The sequence below is a fragment of the Ambystoma mexicanum genome, chromosome 11 (assembly GCF_040938575.1).
Source record: "Ambystoma mexicanum isolate Mex_15411 chromosome 11, UKY_AmexF1_1, whole genome shotgun sequence".
NCBI classification, from domain to species: Eukaryota; Metazoa; Chordata; class Amphibia; order Caudata; family Ambystomatidae; genus Ambystoma; species Ambystoma mexicanum.
Window position 1 is genome coordinate 727,588,404 of NC_090934.1, and position 23,816 is coordinate 727,612,219.

At 45.4% G+C, this 23,816-nt stretch overlaps 1 protein-coding gene across 7 annotated transcripts in view; it reads right to left on the reverse strand.

The window, feature by feature from the left end:
* The window catches only part of FAR1 (fatty acyl-CoA reductase 1), a 1,197,112-nt gene that overhangs the window by 954,568 nt on the left and 218,728 nt on the right, over positions 1-23,816 (reverse strand). For all 7 annotated transcript variants that reach the window (XM_069623607.1, XM_069623603.1, XM_069623609.1 and 4 more), the window contains one exon: positions 3,539-3,714. In XM_069623607.1, coding sequence (XP_069479708.1) covers positions 3,539-3,714 — 176 coding nt within the window. The remainder of the gene's footprint in view (positions 1-3,538; positions 3,715-23,816) is intronic.

Here is a 23,816-nt window from a genome sequence, read left to right on the forward strand (position 1 = left end):
TTCAGATCTGCTTGGCTCCCGTAACCCGCATGCCTTTTCCAGCCTCTATTGCCAGTGTGTGCCCCTCGCATCGGAGTTCCCTCTACGGGAGGGTTGCTTCCCTCCCGCTGCCCGGCTCAGCCGCTAATGCATTTCTCACACAGAGATTAGACAGAGATCTCTCCAATGCAATCAGCATCAGTTAATGGGTCCCAGGCCCACCACGGCCTCCGTGTGGTCACGCCACCAGGCGAGACGGTCGCGCCACCGTCTCAGTCTTATCTGACCTGGGCTTCTTTACCGGTCAGGACACCAGCCTTCTGGCTTCTAGTTAGCGATTTACTCGCTCTCCAAAGGGCCGCCAGGCCAGCAGTCAAGTGTGGCTCTGCGCCTCCAAGACAACCTCCCGTCAAGACGCTTGCCGCTGTGTAGGATTCGCTCTGCCTTTCCAAGTTCCTAATTCTTTTCCGTACGTCATCACAAACAAAAGGGGTGTGTCACTGCTCTGACTGTGGAGTTCAGGCAAGATTCAGTATTACCTGAATCCAAGGAAACTGGAGAAATTACGCTATTGGGAGAGTCGAAAACAGAAGCAGCAGTCTTTCCAATTCTCATGTAGGCAGATAATGTGTTCTGGACAGGGAGTTCCTTGCTAGAATGGGAGTCCTTGTCCCCATGAAGGAAGTCACTCCCAGTAAGGTTCCACCTGGCCAGACCCCTAGAGAGGGCCTTGCTGAGCAGGCTCACCTCCCTAGCCTAAAATGAGGTGGCTCCTCATTGAGGATAAGGGACCAATAGTCAGATTCATCACACAGTCCAATACAATTAAGAAAAGGACCCAAGGGAGCCCACCACCCAGGCTTCATTTTCCAACTGTCTGCATTAGAACCCCTGTGGCAAGCATTCTACTCTATCCTCCCACACACATTTCACCCATGACTTCACTCAGACATTAGTCACACTCTGCATTCTGCTATACAGATAAGAGATAAGGAAAGAGACAACACCTTCAAACCATTCTGGACCTGCAGTTCTGCCTTGGGAACCTCTGCTTGCAACCTCAAGCCAGTTCGATGATGCATCACACCAGCCGCGCTCGTCACTGCTATATAACAGAAGCTCCCCAATGAAGAGGTCTTTGAACTGCCGCGTCTTTGAACAGCACCTCAATCCTCCAGGATCTTCACACAGAACAGACATGGCCCCAGACTTAAACTGAAGCATTGTGTCACTTCCGATTCGGCCAGCTGTATCAATCATCTTGAATCAGCTCTACCATCAAACCTAACCCAGTGGACCCTTCAAACTGCTTTGTTCGGACGCCACAGTGAACCGCAGAGCTTCACATCGGACCAGACCAGTCACCTGGATCACCGAGACTCACCACATCTGAACCCAGTTCAACACGCAAGTACAGCACTGAGAAAAGTGGTTCAACACTGTCCAACTACCAAGTCGAAATAAGGGAACTTTTGAGAGATCCACAGCCCCCTGGTCCAGGTGACTCACAAGTCACCCTTTTTGCACCTTATTATCAAAGACATGACCTCTGCAAGTAAAATTGTTGCATTGATTTCCCTTCACCCCGGATACAGTACCCAGAGTGCCTTCATATACATGGCCTGCATTTTCTATGTTTTTTTCACAAGGTGGGTATTTGCTAGTTTTCTTATAACACCCCCTCTTCTTTCCTACCCCTCCACTTCCTCCCACTCATCCTCTTCTTCCCCCTTCACTTCACCTCCTCTTACTCACATCTCCTTTCTGCATTCCCTCTTCCCCTGCCCCCTGCCTCCCCATTTCAATCCCCCAGCCCTTCACCCTTTTCCCCCTCTAGCTTTCCCCCCTCCTCTTCCCCCCTCCCTTCCTCCATACCTTCCTCCCTCCCTCCTTCCACCTGCCCCACCTCCTCACTCTTCCTAATTTTCCCTCTCCCCTGCTTCCTGCCCATTCTCTTCCTCACGGTCTCTCTGCTGCCCATCTGCCCCATTGCCTCCTACATCCCTTCTCACCTTGCACCTCGTTCCCTCACTGTCACCTCCTCCCTCTCCTTTCTCCCTCATTCTACCACGCTCTTCCCTCGTTTGCCCATCCCCCCACTCATTCTAAAAAAAAAAAAAAAAAAAAAAAATTATATATATATATATATATATATATATATATATATATATATATATATATATATATATATATATATATAATTTAAAAACACTTCATTTTTTCCATTGTTGTCAATTAAAATATGCACTGGGTTCTTTTGACTCTTAATCAATGCTATAGTAGGTAAGGAAGCTATCACCCACCATCTTTTGTACTTTGTGCATCACTAAGCCCCCACCTAAAAGTCTTGGAACTCTTGTCTATTTATTATTTTAAAAAAAAAAAACATAGAGCTACATATAGAATTGCTATAACATTTGAACTACTACTGGATTTTTATTAACGCAAAGAATATGTGAATATGGAAGCAACATTGTCAGTTTGTCACACTATGCAAGAACCGGGTCAAAGCAATGTTATTTGTTGGATTTATTGTTTCAGATACTAGCACTTCTATGAGATCAATAGAATGTGTGTATATTTAGACCTGCAACCCCAAACCTACTAACTTGCATTGTAAGAATGTATAATTAACTAGCTATGCAAGTCTGCATCTGGTGGATGGACATTGAGGTAGGCCTGCAAGTTATATATTGAAAATCCATCCTTGCCCTTCATTTTCATGTTGTCAATCAGCATTCCACAACCACTACTTCATGACCTGCATACAGTTTTTAAAATACCTGTTGTAGATCCTTTGTAGTACATTTACGACAGCTTTACCCATCAGGAGCTAGAAACTCAATATACTATGAACTGACAGTTGCTAATAATTTCTCAAATACGCTGTGTTCCTTCCTTGAATTTCAGACGAGCTGCAAAATTATATTTCTTTCACAAACTGCAGTCTTTGGCTGCTTCTAATCATCCATGTATTTATTTATATGGCGCCCAAAATCACAGGCATCAGGTTGCGCACACTTACACAGATTTACAAACACAAATAATGGGACAGGGTTGGAATCGGAGAAAGACCTTAATAGAACCCGTTAATAGTAGGTCCACTTAAAGAGTAATGTTTTTAAAAGCCGCCGGAACACATGTTTACTTCCTGTCGGAGATTCAAGGGACCATTAGACAGTTTGAAACTAGGGCAGCTAACCTGTGCCAGTTTAGATGTGCGAAGGGTTCTAGTAGGCTCTTAAGAGGTCACCAATGTTTTCAAAGATACTGAGGTTTTCCCATGCAGACATCTGCGGACAAGAGTGGCTGCCTTGAGTGGCTAGCACAGGAAGCCAGTGCAGAGTGGGTATGCTATTGGAGACGGATTTTGAAAAGCATATGATTGTCAAAACAACATTTAGCTAAGTTATTAAGGCAAAGCTCCATACAATGAATCTAAGAAAAGTAAACAAAGACGTTAAGTTGTTAACATTTTATTAAAATGGCCATTTGTTTGGGGAGCTTCTACAAGCTAAATCACATGTTAGAGGCACAATAACTAGATAATGGTACTCACCGGAGGGATTCGTTAAATCGGACCGTCGCAGCACAGTGGAACACAATGTCAATGCAGTTTATAAGTAACTCTTGGTCTTCCAAACTCAGGTCGAGCTGGGGCTGTGTAAGTTCACTACTTATTGGTATGACCTTTTCAGCGCATTCTGGATGCTCGGCTCTTAATCTGTCAAATAACTGCATACATTTAAAAGATGAAAAATTGAGTGCATTAACAGATAGGTGAAGGAAAAAAAATCAAGCATTAATTAAAACATACATCGAATATAAGCGTGTATTTAGATTGGAAAATAAATCAAACATAATTAAATCCTAGCGCACACTTTGATTCCAATGGTGCTGTTCCACTTGACACTGTCAAATAATTAGGTAATCCCATCAATTGACGGATACCTACTTAAAGTTTACCAGGTGGTAGAGAAAAAAAAAACAAATAGTGGTTTTGGCAAACAATGAAAGCAACTATGTGAGAAAACAAGCACACTGGTTGCGTAATTGCATACAGTAATATCAGTGCAAATACATATTTTCAAGTGAGCCAGGTTTTTATAAACCACTCACTTTGAAAGATAGGATAGGAAGCTTTGGTTTTGTAATCATACATAAATTGCTTGGAAGGTTTAGCAGGCAAACAAAAATACAATACGATGCTTCGGTCTGTGTGATTTACAGAAAACTCAAACCTGGAAGTCTTGCATTTTACGACAAAACAAACAAAACTAAAAATAACTGATTGCAGACATAACCTTAATAGATCGACTGCAATTGTTAAAATTAGAGTCACTTGTTTCCACACGTGCTTAAATGTGTTATTGGGGACATGGCAATGCACATCAATGATTCAACATACAATTGCATGTGCCCTGGGTCAGGTTAAGTAAAGTTGTTGGGCGAATGGGTCATCTTGGTGCTACAGCAGCTGCAGGAGCTAAATGTCACATTTTGCCATTCGAAACAAAACAGCAACATATGTGTGAAGCATCCAAAGAGACCACTGAGACTGAAAAACAAGCAAGAAGCAGTGATGTACAGCATGGAGGACTTTGCATTCAGTGAACCAGGAACCCCAGGAGCACAGTAAACCTACTGGACAGTGCAGGAATCATTGTTTTATCACCAATAAGTGCATACATTTTTAGGCTGGAGATGTAAATGTGCAATATGCACAGCCCACCATTGCAAGCTAGTTTGCACTTTATAAATCCCATACATTCATACTTGGCATAACGTGTAATAATTTAGACAAACAAATGTACAATAAAGTAGATAACAGAAAGCAGCTAGACAGAGGAGTAGAGTGTACAAATTCGGAGCCACCAGGAGCCCAGGCTATTTAATAGTGGAATGCTGCATGGTGAAAGTAATTTCAGAAACCAGACTAGAGATAACTGGAAAAATGTTTGGAAGACAGAAGTCATTGGCATGGACAGTTCTCCGAGGGATTCATCACTAGAAGGGACATTTGTAGACGCCAATATTTCAAAAACAAAGTCGGCAATTAAGCAAGGCTGAATAATTTACACACACTTTAGAGATTTTGCCTAGATCGCCAAGGAGGTATTCAGCAGATGAAAGAGTATTAGGATCGGTGGTGATGACAAAGTGTATGCTCACTTGTACCGGAAATCTGCGATGCGGGGACAAGACCATAGCATCTGTTGAAAATTAGCAGAGGGGGAAGGACATGCAGCATTCCTCAATACGATTTGAATCAAACTTAGAAGCCATGATGATGTAAAAATGAAGGACTTCAAATTGGATCAGGCAAAATTGTGAATTTTAAGACACCTCTTTGGGTTATCAGCATCTTCAACACAGTTGATCAGTCACAAACTTCAAAGCCATATTCCTTTCTATTGGAGTCATTCACATGTGGCAGTACCATATTAAATTGAATACAATTATAAAGCAATTAATTGAATCACATGCATCCTCCAGAAACAGCACCTGCAAGCATGAATGCAATCAGAGATTTGCTGGAAAGATTTCCATCGTTAGCGAATGGCAGCTCATATGCATTGGCACTTAAGCCTACCAATTAAACTTTTACCAAATATTATCAGGACATCTTCTAGAGACAGAACGTCTATGCAGGAACATATCCCACAGTGTCATGACACTATCTCAGCCTCCACTTCAGATGTAACATTGTGTAAAAGATGAGACAAAGACCTGGAAATCCTAGACAAAATGACACTAGCAATGGCGAATAACCTTCAATCATTGAAAGAATCTCGACCAAGTGTACACCATAGTGTGGACTGGGTCAAACGTATTTGTGTTGTCTTATTTAGAGGCAAAAATAAAAGATCGAACAACAGATGGGATTACCCACTCCTTTCAATACTGACATGAGGGGAGACAGGGTCTGGAGTATACAAGGAGGTAGAGATTGGAGTTTAGGAAACCAGAAAATACAGCTCAAAGTCATATACGGCAATACCAGAGAGGGTAAGGACAGACCAGGTCTTCTCATATTAAGCCAATTCACCCAGAGACCCAAATAAATAGGATTGTCACACCAAAAAGTTTCAAAACATAAAATTGATCCACTTGGACAAACGGAACATTGGAGAAGTAGTACAAAACTTAAAAACGACTACAATTTTTGTAAAGAGAATGGGGCCTATTAGGAGCAGATCCAGTGGTTCCATCCTGGCCGATAGCAGGGAGAGATTTCCACAGGATGACAGGAAATAGCTCCTTGCAGTCTCAATACAATACCTGTGAGAAACCTGAAGTTGTCTCACCCGCTAGTCCCCGGGGATCTGACATCCAGGTGGCCAGGACATGGGCCATCGCTATTGGATCCAGTTCCTAGGGGTGGACCAGTGGGGGAGATCACCTGGATGGGGGGTCTTCGGGGAGTGGAAGTGGAACACCGAAGGGTGAGACACGGTATCCCCATCCCTATAATACCTTTTCCCCATCCTGTCCAGTACGATACTTAGAAACTCTACTCCCCAACCCCTTTCCAACATGAACACTTTCCCACAGTGTGAAAGACAATGGACTAAGACCCGAGCCATTTACCTGACATGTCCCAACACAAGGGTCAAGCAGAGTCAGGCAATTACCGATAATTACACACCTGACTACCCTTTCCCTTCCCCATAGGGATAAAAGGCAGAGCACAAGAGCACATTCCGAGCAAGGTTGAATGCACAAGGAAGCAGCCGTTCCAGGACAACAGTTCAAACGGAGGAGAAAGGCGACAAGACCTGAAATAACGTCAAGGAGGGAGTTGCCCTTGACCTTTTCAACCCAGACCTCCAAAGCCTCCAATGAAAGATACGTATGACCTGGTATCGCAGCTGGCAGGTGGTGCGACGGATGTCAGCGGTACATGGCACCCTCCCGCTCGGATTGCCAGGGCGGGGAGGCATGGTGGCCAACGAAGTACCATGCTTGACTTCAGTGGTAAATGAAAAGCAAAAGAGTTCAGCACAGCCGGTAGGTCAGAAGGAACGGATAGTGGACCGGACTCGGTTAGACTCAAGGTTGCAGTGCCAACATTTTACATAAAGAGAAGATAAAAGACAAAAGGTCGTTTATGACTAAACTGGGTACCAGAATCCGAGTGGTTCAGCGCCATTTGGGTGCTCAGTCGAAGATCATAAAGACTGTGTTGAATATTATGAATAAAGAAAACTACAAGTGCCAAGAGGCCAGAGGGAAGGCTGGTATAAGACGTTAAGGTGGTCATACAAGGGTCAAGTCAAATCCCTTGTAAAATCGAAAGTCCTGGACACATTGCAAAAGAAACTGGCGTTTGCGCCTGGCTGAAGGGACCGCTGTGCGAACTAAGATGGTAAAAATCCTGTGCTTGCTGTAGGTTAACAGAGTGAACCAGCGAGACGAGATCGCCCTTCGGAAGTCGGTTTGAATCGCCAATCGCTCTGGTTGGTCTGAGCCCAACTGAGGGAGACTGACGAATGAGAAAGGATCGGAGCCCAGCTGAGGGGGATTCGAGGGTGAAGGATAATCACCCGGCGTAAAGGACAACCGAAGGAACATTTGCTTTGTTGTGTTGGCGTATCTGGCCCTCTGAAGCAAGAGACTTTGCATGAGAAGAGACTTGGGCACAGATGGCCCAGATACTGAGAAAGGGAACTGTAATCTCGTGCTGGGGAAGCCCAGGAGTGTGCTGTGCTCGAGAGTCTCACCTTGTCCTGTGCATTGGGAATTTGACTTACATTTTTACTCCCTACAAAAATTATTCTATGCCCAACTTCAAAAAAATGGGGAGTAAAATACTACAACTCCCAAATCTGTTCTGGAGCACTGCTCAACTTTCATGGTGCATCAACAAATAATAAGACATCTGTGATGAAACAATCTACCAACAGTAACAGTGGAGGATTTTGAATAAGATCTTGATTGCCCCACCCAATCACAGTCAACCCCAACTGGACAGTGCCTACCCAAATCCAGACATACAGATAAGCCATGCCATGAAGTAGTCATGAGCAGCACATCGTACAGGAAAAGTACCAGCAGGAACACAGTCAATAAATTGGTGTTGCATCATAATGTTGTCACAGTGGCTAGATATAGAATAATAAAGATGAATGAGGACGACAGCATCAAAGTCCGCGACCCAAGTGTTCATGGAACATTTAGGCTATTAGCTCAGCAGAAGGAGAACAGAAAATCAACAGCATCTGTAGAGTAGTAAGTGTCCAGCGAGGATGGGGCCAACCAGAGCCAGACTGGTTAATGGGTATGTTAGCTTCAATGTACACTATAGCCTCAGAAGTAGATGTAAACAATAACAGCAAATAATTACGTTGATGGTGGTGCAGTTTGGGCGAGAAAAGGATGGTATATGGGACAGTCTATCTCATAAGTAGTTTGCTGCAGTAAAGGACTTATGCTCTATTTCAGCTGTCATGGAGAAATCAGGTTAAATCACATTTCTGCTGGATTCATATTCCAACTCCATGATCCCTGGCACGGTATCAGGTAATAATATCGCCATATATATGGTCGCCGTAAATAATATTGCTGCGAAAATGGCGTGGCGATATTATTTGGGTGACCATATATATGGGGACAGGGGCAAAAAAAAGAAATTTTTTTTTTAAAAGAAAAAAAAAAGTTTGGGGCTTGCAGGGCTGTCCCCCGCATGTTCCATGCAATAATGTCGCCACAAAAAACGCCCATTTTTCGGCGATATTTTTGCATGGCGAGATTTTTGTGGCGACATTACTATATGGAACCCCCTGGCACATTTTAATGCTAGATCTATCAAGCTACTTCAGTAGGTGAGCATGGTTGAACACTGCAGCCCGCCAACTTTATGCTCTGGCATTAACGCACGATGGACGCAACTGCAAAATATGGTGAGAAGAGAGGATCTGCCAGAACTTTCATTAGCAAAGTCTTCACAAAATGCTTGGGATCATCTTCCAAGGCATTTTCAGGAACACCAACAATGGTAATATAATTGCAGCGTGATCTAGATTCCAAATCATCACCTTTGGGGGTGATGGACCAGACTACCTTTAGGATTGTAGTAAAGACCATAGTGCAGACACACTATCCTCTACTGATCCAACTAGCTTCATAGCCTCAGTAATTCTGTTGCTTTTCTGGTCTTAATTTAGATTTCAGCAGATCTACTGTGATGGTAAAATCATCTAGTTTAGAGTTGACAAATGGAAATACTGCAGGCATTCCCTGCACTAGTTGCTGCAGTTCTGTTTCAGGCTCAGGGGTAATGCCTGCAGAAATATCTGACACCACATAAACCGCACTGTTGAATGAGGAGCACAGAGATGCTGTCTTAGTGTAGCAGTCTATTGGGCTGTGCTTTTTGGTTCTTCTGAGAACTTTAGCATAATGTGAGGCACAAAGTGAGTTTTGTAAGGGCATGCTCACGATTTCCCGGGATCTTCTGTTCAGGTGGTCAGGGAAGGGTTGACAATTTTGGATCCTGACCCTGTGGGTGAACTATCGTGGGAGGATCACCTGGGTGGAGGATCCTCGGGATTGGGGAGAAGGTGCCAGAGGTCAAGACACGGTATACCCCCTTTCCTGACATTGACTTACCCTACCCTCCCCCTCAGCCTTTGTGGGACATTGCTGTCCATATCCTAATTTCCCCCCAATATGACACATATTACTGAGAAGAAGATGCCTCAAATAGTAATACAGACTACCTACAGGAAACATCCCTATAGGACTGAGACGAAAAAGGGGATCATTAAGACTATGTCCCAAGTAAATGGCCTAATTGGAATCAGGCAAACCCCAGGCGAGTGAATCACACCTGAAATCCCTTGGGGCTCAGTTGTATAAAAAGGTAGAGCACCAGAGAAATAAGGGAGAGAGCAGCAGGAAAGCCAGCCCAACCCCCAAGAAGCCAAAGGGGAGCAGAACGCAGAGACGCTGAAGGACTGTATGGTGTAGCAGAGTGGAAATGCGTGATGAGGGAGCCGTGTCTTCAGGGAGCCGGTGAAGGTGGGAGAAGAGAACCGCGGAGAGGGTCGGTCCCTTCGTTGTGGACAAGCAGTGCTTGTTCCCCTGAATGGACATATCAGTCCAGGGGTATCCGAGGGACAGGCGGGGAGACCCTGAACTAAACTACAAGAAATCGCCTCAACAAGAAAGCTAAAGAAAAGAGCGCTGCGCCCAGTGAGTTTCATAGAATGCGAGAACCCCGATGCGCGTATGAAAGTTAATGGGTTACATAGTATCGGAGTGGTCACATTCAATCAGCAAATTCTCGAAAGCCTCTGTTCAAAGCATAAAGACTAAATGAAATGACTGCAATATTAGAAGTGGATTTTGATGAAACAATTATCAGAGTGGTCACGTCGAAAGGAAATATACCTGTTCAAAAGTCTCTGATCAAAGATACTAAGAAAGTAATACGAACTATAAATGCTGTGAAAACAAGAATGAACGCTGTGAACGAGCAGCCAAGGGGAGCCAGTCAAGTGTGAGCAAAATGTCAAACAGGCAAAAATAAGATGAACAATTGGAATTGAAGGTTGTAAATGAAAACAAATAAAGTCGAAGTTGGGAAAGAGAGCCAAGGAAGTGCCAAGAAAGATAAATCATGAATCTATGAACTTGTGAGCTCCTGAGTGGGTCGTGAACCACCAAACCAATCTAAGTCAGGGTGACAAAGCTGGGGCATGGGTAACTGGGTGAGTGACCTGTAATGGGTGGGCCATGGATCCTATCACCTGCGCCTAGACCAAGAAGCCCCAAAAATCCAGGAGAACTGTGAACATAACCCTGAAACAAGATGCAGATAAGCTTTGGAACATTATTTTGTGAATCAGTGCTTGAAGATTGGGGAAGGAAACCCTGAGCTCCTTTGTAACCTTGAAACCAAGTGTACTTGGGGAAGGGAAACCCAAGTCCTGACGGAACATTTGAAACCCATAATTGTTGGAACTGTATTCTGAACTTGGGCAAGGGAGCTGGAGACTGCTCCAGACTGTGTTGAACACTGTTGAATTAGAATAATCTTACACTGCATTTTTGTATTAGATGTGCAGGCAAGCATATGTTTTAGACACAGACAGACTTTTGATTTCGACTTACAGACACAAACTTTCCTTAGTTTCTTTAGGTAGGGAAATCCCCACCAACCCATCCTGATATTTAATAAAGATCCCATTGCTGAATTCATAATCTATTGTCTGTGTCAGCTCTTGATATCATGCCTCTCTCACCACCAACCACAGAACAACCCCCTGCCCCCAAGACAACCAGCTGTTTGGAGAAACCAGGCTCACACCACATAATTTCAGGGGTAGCAAAAGACCAAGTTTTCTGCATTGCAACACAATAAATGGGCAACGGTTAGTATGCCCCTTCTAATTTTCCAGCAGCAACTTAGACTCGCCCACAGGCCATGTGAGTTATAGGTTACAGTAGGACAAGAAGGAAGCCAAATCCTAAGACACATGAGGGATGTGAAAACAGTCTTGCCAAGTCATTCTTCCATCTCTTTACTATTCCACTGTCGACACAAATGTACCCACTATGCCAACTGCCTGTCTCGGAACGTTCTGGAAATGTCCGTAACTGGTAACAAACTTCCTTCCTTACATGCCAGTAACTTTCCAGACACAATCAAGTCCATCTTCCATTTTTTGAATGTCCAGACCATGTGATGCCTTCCAGCTCTGAAGGAGTGTCAACATTCAATGACACTCATGTAACGCTGCGCTGGCCGAGTCTATTTACCACCAGTTCTACCCACTGACCTCTAATGAGCTGTACCAGCAACCCCGATTGATGAGTTCTCATAATAGCATTTATATATGCAACTACATCTATGTGTCAATGTCCAAGCTAGGGAACTAAGGCTATGATGGATAACAAAGCTAGAATGAATATAAAATGAGAATAACAAAACGTGAACAAAAGGGGGTTTAACACAAATTAAAGCAATAGTAAAATAGTCTGTTACATAGCAGTGCAAGCCCTCGCAAGTTGGGATAGAGCTCTATAGGCAGCCAAACACCAACCCAATAAACAAAAGGCATGTCCACACATCAGCACAGGCCGCAGTAAACTAGCTGGGATAATGAAGTGCTGATTGACACCTCTACTGATGATGCAAAAGACTGAGATGCAATACAATTGGCAGAAGCAGGGGCTCCAGTTAGTCAGTAGAATGTCCAACACAATTGTACAGAGCACTAGGGGATTTAGTAGCTGCCACTACCAGCCCACCATAGGCATTAGATCTGTGCGCAGTTGAATTTGAGAGATTTATATGCCAAGATCCACCAAACATGCTCCCTCCTCCTCCTCCTCCTCCTCCATGCTGGACTGAGGTCGCTGCAGTTCTTCAAATACTGTGAGATTACACACCACTAATCGTTTGAACAGCGGCATGCCCAGGGACCTCGGCAGAAAGTCTATTAACAGAGGCACTCACTCTATAATACCAGTAAGGGAAACTGGGCGTTTCGTCCACAGCAGTGCTATTTTGGAAGGCAGGTGTGACAGGGACAGCCATTAAGAGTCTGATGCCGCACCAGCATGCACCAGCGGGCACAGAAAGCAAGTCTTTAAATATTATACTTTGAGCCCTATTTTTCTTTTTCAAATGTATTGAAATTCATTCATAGCAATGTCACCCTTTCTGTTACCCAGTAATTCTATTATCTGCACTTTTCCACATTTGTATAATGTATTGATTTAACGTTCTTTAATTACGTAGACTACACAGGTGGAAGTGCAGACCGTTACCTCTGAAGAAACAGCCCCTCCTAACCAAACTGAGCCCCGACATGAGATTACAATTTTCTCGATGGACTATTCATGAAAATATCACTTAAATAAAGGTTCAAGCTTCTTTGGCGACAACTTTTCCGGGATCAACAGAAACCTCACTTGCCCATAGTTCAACTTTGTACTAAAACAATATTTGTGATTTCTTTCTTTTTGCCAAAATGTCTAGTATAGTTTCCTTCAACATTTTTGCTTCTATTTTTAAACTGAGTTATGTTGCTATATTTCTCGTTATACATTATAATTAAAAATAACTTTAATATAGGAGGATGCTGGCACTTCATAAAATAGTCCTCTTCATTTGGAACAGCTCAGGCAGGAGGTAGTATGACGTGACGTTTCAACTTTAACAACAAAGTTAAATTTGAGCTATTTTCTAACATGATTTCATAATGAATTTAAAAATAAATCTATTGGATTATTGAATTGACTGTTCTATATTTTATGTTCTATGAATGACCTCAGAAAAATATGAATGCATGCATTTGTCAAAGTTGTGTCATGCACCTTCCAACATGTGACATTGACAATAATTTGAGCTTATATCCATTTCATAGATGGTTACCCTCAGAATTCTCAATGTATATTTTTATATACTGAAGAACTGAAAGAAAACTTTCTAATACTACATATTTTTGGTGTAAATAGTTATGTATACTTTGATTAAAAGGAGGAGACCATTGTGCTAGCTGTAACATCAATTTCCTATGACATCATCGAAGTTCAACAGGCATATTTTATAAATATGTGTTCCAGATTTTACATTACTTACCCCTGGTAACGTTCTTTCGACTGGATGTTCCCTTTGATATTCGTATATTCAGCTTTGCTGCTTCAGAAGAAAATGTCCACACCAGTGGGCGCTGTGCTCGATGTCCAGGTGTTGATGTCCCTCGAGTGTTCCCATCAGCTGTCAACGTAACCAGTAGTACAAATAGCTTCAGCCGCGCCCGTTGGCTTCAGATCTGTTTTTTCATTCCCATCAATCGATGGCGTACCGCAAGCTCTCGGAAAGCGTGGAGTGCAAAACACGTAAATTGTACGGCAGGGTAGGCTCAGAGGGGCAATGAGGAATATGTGGGAGGAACATCCAGTCGAAAGAAAGTTACCAGGGATAAGTAACTTGTTCTTCGAATGATTGCGTCCTCCCACGTATTCCTCAAAGCAGTGTTTACATTTTTTGGAGGAGGGAGTACCAATTAATTTAGTCATGAACCGTATGAAGAACGACCTTTGCAAAAAGACCTCCTTGAGACAAGGTTGAGTTTAAACAGTAATAATTTACAAATGTGTGCATAGACGACCAGGTGGCCGCTGCACAATTATATTTTACCAGGACACCCCTTTGCAGAGCCGCAGAAGTTGCCATGCCCCTAGCGCAATGAGCCGGTAGCCCATCTGGTTGTTCTTGAACCGCCAGTCTGTAACAGTCTCCAATTGCTAAAATCACCCATCTGGATATAGTCTGTTAGGATAATGCCAGGCCCAATTTATGGCAGGTATACCCAATGAAGAGTTTATCATCTTGTCGAAATATAGCAAGTCTTGGAATATAAAAATGTAGAGCCCTTTTTGGGTGAAGCCTGTGAAGCCTTTCTTCCTCCTTACCTGCATGAGGGTGAGGATAAAAAGGATGGAAGTGTTATCTTCTGCGACAAATGGAAGTCAGACTACCGTAGACAGGAATGATGGTTTGACTGAGGATGGAAAACGGTGTAAGGAGGTTTACAAGAGAGCCTGTAACTCACTCACCCCGCGGGCTGATGTTAAAGCCACTAGTAGGACTGTTTTTAATGTGTAGAGCCTTAGAGGACATGAATGTAATGGATTGAATGGATTGCATGCGAGAAATGTTAATACCAAATTTAAATCCCAAACATGCACATGAAATGTATACATTAGTGAGACCCTTTAGAAATTACACATTCAAAGGTATTCAGGAGCGCTTAAAAATGGAAAGCGCAGCCAGGTATCCTTTTATTGTTCCAATCTGGAGCCCCAGATTGGCTAAATGCAACAGGAAGGAAAGCACCATAGGTGTGCTACATAGGAAAGGACCCAGATTATGATCCTTGCACCAATTATTGAACTTATTCCAACAACATCGGTACAAAGATTTGTTTGCTGGCCTTCAGGTTGAAAGCAAAATCTCCATTACGTCATCCAGGAGGTCCCAATCCTTATATCTCAGCCTCTCAGAAACCATGCATGAAGGCTCAGTGTCTTGACCTCTGGATGGAGTACCCAACCTTCCTCTTGCGAGAGAAGATCCTCTCTTTGTGGAAGACTTATTGGAGAGCAGATGGACATGTCCAGAAGGTCTGGGGTACCACTTCCTCCTGGATCAATCCAGAGCAATTAGGATAATGGATTTCATGAACTTTCTGAACCTCCTGATCACATGAGGCATGACGGGAACTGGAGGAAACGCGTACAGAAGTGGAAATTCCCAGTCCACTGCGAACGCATCCCCTAGAGCTCCTTTCAGAGGAAATTCCCTTAAGCAATACTGTTCACACTTCTGAGGGGTTCCCCAAATGGTGAAGATCTCTGGAAGGACTTCCTGAGCTAGTTTCCACTTGTGGGAGACTGTGCTCTGCCCGAGCGTCCGCCGCCGTGTTCTGCTCTCCGGCTAGGTGAACTGCAGACAGAGATTCCTTCTTGAATTGCCTAGAACCAGAGTTGCATTGCCTCTCTGCACAGTGGTAGTGACCCTGCACTTCTCTTGAGGTAGTACATGGCCACTGTGTTGTCCGTCATTATCAGGACATTCTTTCCCCGTACAGAGGGCAGGAAGGCCTTCAGCACTAGTCTTATTGCCCTCAGCTCCAAAAGGTTGATGTGTAGTTTAGACTTTGATGGAGACCAACGACCGCTGATTGTCAGTTTGTTGGTGTGGGCTCCCCACCCCGTGAGTGATGCGTCATTTCCGGCCATGGTTGCCAAAAAGATTCTCCCTTGAGAATATTGTCCCTGCAAGTCCACAATAGAAGGTCCTAAGCAACTCTGCTCGGAACTTGCAGTTGATCTGACATTCCCTGAAATTTGGGACCACTGAGTCCTGAGGACCCATTGAACAGATCTCATTCTCAATCTGGCTTCTGGCACCAGAAAAATGCAGGATGCCACGAGGTCGAGCAACCTCAGAAAATCGAAGGCCGGCAGATGCTGGGCATTTTGGAATTTTGTTACCATTTGCAGAATGTGGAACTCTCACCTCGGGAGGCGAGGCTTTGCACGAGAAGTATCCAGGACTGCTCAGATGACTTGGGAGTCTTTGGAATGGTATCATATGGGACTTCTTGTAATTGAGGGAGAAGCCCAGTCTGTGTAGGGAGTGGCAGGTGATTCTGAGATGTTCCTGGACCTGTTCGTGTGAACGAGCCCTGATCAACCAATCCTCCACGTAGGGGTAGACGTGAATCCTCTCTCTCCTGAGGTTCGTTGCCACTAGCACCATCAGTTTGGTGAAAACTCTCGGAGCGGAGGTCAGCCCGAATGGCAGAACTCGAAACTGATAATGAAAGTCGCGAACCTCAGGTACTTTCCGTGCTTGAGATGGATTGGCACATGAAGGTAAGCATCCTGAAGGTCCAATGATACCAAACAGTCTTGGGGTTGGAGAGCCTGAAGGATCTGAGAAAGGGTTACCATCTTGACCTTGTCCTTTCTGAGGAATTTGTTCAAATTTCTTAAGTCCAAGATGGGTCTCAAACCTCTGTCCTTCTTGTGAATGAGAAAGTAGGAGGTATACCAATCGTTGTTCCTCTCCGCTACAGGTACATGTTCTATTGCACCTTTCTCTAGCAGGGTTAAAATTTCCTGCACAAGGAGCGGATCTGGAATTTTGACAGAGTTGGCTTCCGGTGGATGATCTTGAGGCCTTTTTTGAAAAGGAAGGCAGTATGGGCTACCGTTTCCAGTTCCCAAGCATCTGAAGTAATTCCCCACCATTCGTTCAGATGCTGAGAGATTCTGCCTCCCACCGGGGTCTTGTGGGTCAAGGCCTCAGAGTGGCTTAGAGGAGCATGCAGCAGTGGCTGAGGGTAAAGATGCCACTGCTGTGGTTGATTTAGCAACCCTTCCTCATCCACCACGAGGAAATCTTCTCTATCCCCTTTGTCCAGCCTGTCCTCTTCCCTTTCCAAATGAGGGATAGAAACGAAAAGGACGACCCCTCCAGGAAGATGAGCCTGAATAGGGTTGTTGTTGAAGTTGAGGTATGGAGGCGCTAAGTGATTTAACTGCACCTTGGAGGTCTGCAGCTTCTCCTGACTCTCATCCGCATTGCTGCCAAACAACCTTGAGCCGTCAAAGGGCATATTGAGTAGTCTGGCCTGCACATCCGATGCAAAACCTGACTCCCTCAACCACGCAAACCTGCGTAGTACGGTGCTAGAAGCCATGGACCTGCTGATACGGTCAGCAGTGTCCAGTCCTGACTGGAGACACTTCACAATAGCCAGGTAGCCATCTCTTTCCTCGCCTTCCGGAATGTGCTCAGCCGCCATGCAAACACAGTCCCACAGGGTGTAAGTAAATCTTGAAAGCGTACAAGTAAAATTAGCAGACTTCAAGCCCATACTGCCCGGTGTGAAAATCTTACGAGCCCAGGCATCAACCCTCTTATCGTCTCTATCTGGGGGAATAGAGGGGTAAGGGGTAAGCAGACTGCCTAGTTGATGTGGCTGCCTGAACCACCAAGCTTTCAGGTGTAGGGTGCTTGGTCAAATAGCCCGGATCAATACTAGAAGGCCTATATTTTCTGGCAAAGTTCCTGTTTACAACAGGTCCAGATTTTGGAGTTTCCCAGTTTGCCATGACCTTCCTCTGAAGGCCTGCATTAAAAAGGTAATACTGGGACCTTCTCGGGGCCTTGATTCAGGATATCCGTCATATTGTCTTGCTCCAGCCCATTTACTCAATGACCCTATAAGGGACCTGTCTGTAGAATCCACATGTTCAGCTGGACCAGGTTTGCCGAATTCGAGCTACGACCGAAGTGTCTACACCACTAGCCGACTGGAGGCAATCGTAAAGATCAGCTCTCTTGGAATCCTGATTAATAAGCTCCTCAGGAGCATTTTGCGTGCCAATAGGCAAACCAAAAAGGGGGAGAATCCTCTTCAGAGGCTTGCTCTTTCTCATAAATTGAGGCCATATACTTGAAAGTCTTATTTCGACATAGGTTTAAAAACCTCCGGACTGACCAGAGGCCTCGAAATGGACGAAGTGACCTTTCGAAGGCCCCGACACTGGTTTCGACAATGGCGTCGTTGACACTAATGGCATAGTCACCACTAATGGCATTGACAGACAATGGCACTGATGGTGCCTTCGACAGCGGTGTAGATGAAGGTTTCAGCAATAGCACCGACTTACTCAACTTTGCCTTCAATTTATGCGTCGACACCCTTGACTCAGTCGACGATTTGCTCTTTTTCAGAGGTATCGGAGAAGGACTATGATCTCGAGATGATACCCTCGACGATTTCTCGTCGGACCGAGAGCGACTCGCCGGTTTGACGCTGAGCTTTGCGATGGTAGTCTTTGACCACCTTAAGTCGTCCGAAGGAGTGACCAGGGCATGGCCTTTGCGAGTTTCCTTCAAGGGGGTCGAGGCCGCACTCTCAAATATACGCAACATTTCACTCTTTAAAGCATCCCATTTTCTAGGGGAATCATTTTTGGTTGGGCACCTGATAACCTCGGTAGAGGAATCAGACGAAGGAGACCTATGGCGTCTCTTCTTCGAAAAGGACTTCAAAGCCGCCCTCCCCGCCACCAGTTTGTTTATTTGTAGCGCGCATCAGACCCGAAAGTATCAGGGTGCGGGAGCAAGAATACTTTAGGCTTACAAGTTGCTTAAAGTTACATAGGTTACAAAGACAAAAATGCAGATTAGTACGAATACAGCAGGTAATACATATGCATTACAAATGAATATTCAATACAATAGTCCAAGTGCAATGCAGGTGCGGGTCACGCGCGAAGGTCAAAAAGTACAATTTGGTTGCTAGGTCAACTGGGTCCTGTGGCTGGGCTATCGTCATTTTCTTTAAGTCAATTAATCACATTGGTTCTAAAATGTGGGTACGATTGGTCCGTCCTTAATGAGGGTGGGAGGGAGTTCCACAACTGGGCAACTTTGACGGGTAAGCCGTTGCCTCCAGTTGTGGTCATTTTGAACAGAGGAACTGATAGGCAGTTTGTATAGGCAGCTCTTGTGGGTCTAGATGTAACTCTTCTTTTAAATCTCTCTGTTAGGTAGCTTGGTGCTAGGTTGTTGAGCCACTTGAAAGTTAGAGAAGCAGTTTTTAATTTAATGTTGTCGACCGTGGAAAGCCAGTTATATTGTCTTCTAGTCAATATCTGAGCTCTCTTGGAGATTCCTAGTGCCGCTCGAAGGGCATTGTTTTGCAGTATTTTGATTTTTTGCGTTATGTATTTATTAGACCCCAAATAGAGGGCGTTACAATTATCCAGTTTGGACAAGACGAGTGCTCTTGCCAATGTGGTGCAACTATTTGTAGAGAGGTAAGGTCTAGCTGATCTGTTCAATTTACAAGTATAGGCTGTGGAGGATGCCATAGCGTTTACTTGCTTAGCCAAAGTGAGACAGGAGTCGAGGTAAAAACCTGGTGTTTTTACCTCCTTGGCAACTTTAATTGTATGGCCATCTATAACAAAAGTTGTGTAATCTTGGCTAAGTTTCCTGATGTTCAGTGTAGTCTTCAGAATGAGTTCCATTTTGTCATCATTCAGGCATAGACCATGACGTGCCATCCATGCCTAGATGATGATGTAGATCTTATTCACCAAGGCCAAATACTGTTTGTAATCCCCAGAAAGTGGGATGAGAATCTTGGGGTCATCTGCATAGTTAGTGCAGGTGACACCTAGAAGGTCCAAATCAGCAAACAGGAGCTTAGTAAAAATGTTATACATAGTAGGGGATACACATGATCCTTGTGGTACACCACACGTAATAGGAGCGGGATCTGCAGCTGTTGAGGTGGGGAAGACCCTCATGGTTCTTTCACTTAAGAAGGAATTGATCCATGCTATAGCCTGGGGTGAGAAATGAGCTTCAGACTCTAGGTGGTTTGTACTCATTTAGATTTATAATTTATATAGCGCTTTAAGCCAAAGCGCTTTACATGAGGTACAAGCAATTACAACAAGCAATGCATAACATTGAATCAAACCAGAAAACAGTACAGGGAACAATTTACATTATTGGTGAGGTTAAGTGCATGTGGAGGGGGACTGAAGTGAGAGATGAGGGTTAGAAGGTGAAGGCTGAGGGGGAGGATTCAATGGAGAAGGAGGAAGCGGAACGAAGCTAGGGGGCTGAATGGAAGAGGTAGGATTTTAGAGGTGCGAAATGAGGGGTAGGTGGCAGTAGAGCGGATTGGGAGGGGAAGACGGTTCCAATAGAAAGGAGCAAGAAGTTGGAAGGAGCGGAAGCGGGAGGGGCACAGGGTGGAGGAGAAAGAAGGAAGAGATCTGCGGAACGGAGAGAACGAGGAGGGGTGTAGAAAGTGAGGAGGGAGGATAGATAGTGAGGGGCAAGACAATAGAGGGCTTTGAAGACTAGAAAGAGGAAGTTACATTTAAGCTGGGAGTGAAAAGGGAGCCATCCTAGTGAGTCAAGGGCAGAGGAGATAGAGTCGTGAGGTGAGAAAAGACAGAGGGAGCGGATAGCTGAGTGGTAGATGGATTTGGGGAGGCGAGAGGTGGGAGGACGAGAGTCCAAAGAAGAGTGGAGCAGTAGAGTCTGGAGAAGATGAGGGAGGAGAGTAGGACTTTAGTAGCATGGAAGGTTATGAGAGGACACATTTTACGGATATTGTAGAGGTGGAAGCGGCAAGATCTGGCAGTGAGAGAAATGTGGTGAGAAAGAGAGGTGGGGGTCGATGTGGAGACCAAGGTTGCGAGCATGAGGGGAGAAGGGGAGTTGGGAAGGAGGGAAGGAAATGAAGGGAGGAGGAGAGTGAGGAGGAGGAGGAGTACTGGCAGGGAAGAAGAGGAGCTCAGTTTTATCTGAGTTGAGAGAAAGGAAGTGAGAGGACATCCAGGATTTAATGGCGGAGAGGCAAGAAGAGAGCTTAAGGTGGATGTCAGGTGTGAAGGAGGAGAAGGAAAGGAAGAGATGGGTATCATCGGCACAGAAATGGTGTGATACACCAAAGGAGGATATAATGGGAGCTAGGAAGGAAGTGTAGAGCGAGAAGAGAAAGGGGCCCAAGGACAAAACCTTGGGGAACACTGTGGTTGAAAGGAAAGATAGGTGAGGAGTGGCCACCCCAGGAGACTGAAAATGTGCGATTAGAGAGATAGGAGGAGAACCAGTCGAGGATAGAATCTTTGAGGCCAAATGAGGAGAGAGAGAGTTAAGGAGGAGAGGGTGGTCAACAGTATCAAAGGCAGCTGAGAGATCAAGTAGGATAAGAATAGAAGAGTGCTTAGAGTAGCGAGCAGATAGGAGAGAGTTGAGAACTGAGGTGAGAGCAGTTTCTGTGGAGTGAAGAGGGCGGAATCCAGATTAATTGGGTGGGAGGGGGTGGGGAATGGGTGGAAATGAAGGTAGAGAGTTGAGAATAGACCATACGTTCTAGAAGTTTGGAGAGGAAGGGAAGAAGGGAGATAGGGTGATAATTGAATGCAAGATGGGAGTTAGCAGAGGGTTTTATTGAGAATTGGGATGATGGTAGCGTGCTTGAAAGGAGAGGGGAAGGTGGATGTAGAGAGACAGGTGTTGAAGAAGCAGGTGAGAAGGTATTAAGAGAGGGTAGATTTTATGGATAAGGGAGGTAGGAATGGGATGGAGAAGCAGTTGGATGAGTTTTGGAAAGGAGGAGGGTAACTTCAGGTTGAGTGATGGGGTGAATGAGGACATGGAGAAGGGAGGGGAAGGAGGGGGGGTGGAGGGGGAGAATAAGAAGGGGAAGAGAGGATTGTCAGAGGTTGAGGACTTTGTTGGAAAAGAAGGAGGCAAGGTCAGAGGCAGAGAGAGAGAGGAGAGGAAATGGAATGATCAGGGGTAGGAGGAGAAAGAAGTCGAGATAAGGTTTGAAAGATGTGGCGTGGATGGGAGGACAGAGTGAAGAAGGTCGGAGAAGTAAGTGCGCTTAGCAGAGTTGAGACAGGAGTCAGAGGGAGTGTTAGTTGAAGTATGCAGATTTGTTGGAGGGGGTGGGGTGTTTGAGCGAGGAACGTTCAAAGCGCCCAAGAAGGCAGCGCATGGAGGAAAGATGGGGAGAAAGCCAAGGTTGAGCAGTACGGCGGGATGGGTGAAACGAGGAGAGAGGATAAAGATGACCTAGAGAAGAGGTGAGGGAGGAGGTTAGGGTGGAGGACGCTTCAGTAGCAGAAAGAGGAGAAGTGCGAGAGGGGGGAAGGAAGAAAGTGCAGGAAGTAAGGAAGAGAGAAGGAATGAAGTTACGTAGGTCACGACAGAAGAAGGGGGTGGAAGAAGAAGGGGAGGGGGGAACAGAGGGGTGAGGGAGAAGCAGAGTAAGGAGTAGTCAGAAAGGTAGTTAGGTAGAGAAGCAGAGAAAGAAGAGGTAAAGATGAGATCAATGGTAGAGCCAGATGGGTGAGGGGAAGGGAGAGGGGTAAGGAGGTAGGAATCAAGGATGGACAGGAGAGGAGAGGAGGGGAGGGGGAGTTAGTGGAAAGATTAGGTTGAAGTCACCAAGTATGATTAGAGGGGAGGGGCTGGGGGAGAGGAGGCTGAGAAGATTGTCAATGTCCTCGTAGAATGAGCCAGGAGGGCGATAAGGAAAGTTATAGCTTGGGGAGAATTGAAGATTTTATACATGTATTCGAAGGAAGGGAGAGTGGGAAGAGAAGGAGGAGAGTAAGAGGAGGTAAAGTGAGGACAGAAGAGAAGGCCTAGGCCGCCTCCACGGCCAGAGGGGCGAGGGACGTGCTCGAAAGAAGATGAAGAAGAGGTGAATGATGCGGGAACAGAGGTGTTATGGGGTGGGATCCACATTTCAGTGAGACAGAGAAATTGGAGGTTGAGGCGTAAGAATAGGTCAAGAACAGCAGTAGTTTTATTGCAGATCGAACAGGTATTCCAGAGGGCAACTTCGAAGGTATTGGGAATATGGGAGATTTGTGGGTAGATAAGGTTGCGGTGCCTGAGTGAGTGGTTAGGAGGTGGGATGGAGTGGGTTTGGGGAGGGGAGGCTGAAAGAGGAAATGGCCATGGTGATAAGGTAGAGAACTTTGAGGGGGGCGAGAGGAGGGGGAAGAGGGGGGGGACAGAAAGGGGGAATCGCGCATAACAAGGAGCAATAATTAGAGCAGAGGTCAGGTGATGAAGGAATGGAGTACCAGAGTAACGGCTGGTAAGAGGTGGGAAGGGTTGGAGTGTAAAGTGTAGTCCAGGATGCTCAGGAGAGCAAGAGGTCCAAGGGGTTGATGCCAAAGCTGGGAAGGACGCTGTGCATCAGTTCTCAGCCGGATTGCCAAAGGCTCGATGGCGAGGATAAACAGCAGGGGAGAGAAGGGGCATCCCTGCCTGGTCCCCCTACTCAGCGGGAATGTGGCGGATGATTTCCCATTGACTCTTACAGAGGCCTCGGGAAGGGAGTAAAGGAGCTTAACCCAGGACATAAAGTATTGTCCAAAGCCCATGCGTTCCATTATGGCCACAGGGCTTCCCATCCTACCGTGTCGAAAGCCTTCTCAAAGTCCACCGCCAGGAGGGCCAGCGGGGACGGGATCTCGTCCGCCCGATCAAGAGCAATCTGGACCCTGCGGAGATTCATTCGTGTGGACTTACCGGGCATAAATCCACACTGGTCCGGGTGGATTAGAGATCCCATCACCCCCAGCAGTCTGCCGACGAGGACTCTGGCTAGTATTTTGGCCTCCCCATTTATTAAAGAGATAGGCCTGTAGGAGGCGCAGTGCTCCGGGGGTTTCCCTGCTTTGGGGATCACCACTATTGTCGTTTTTCGGAGGTCTGGGGGGAGGGTGCCCTGTTCTCTGCTCCGGAG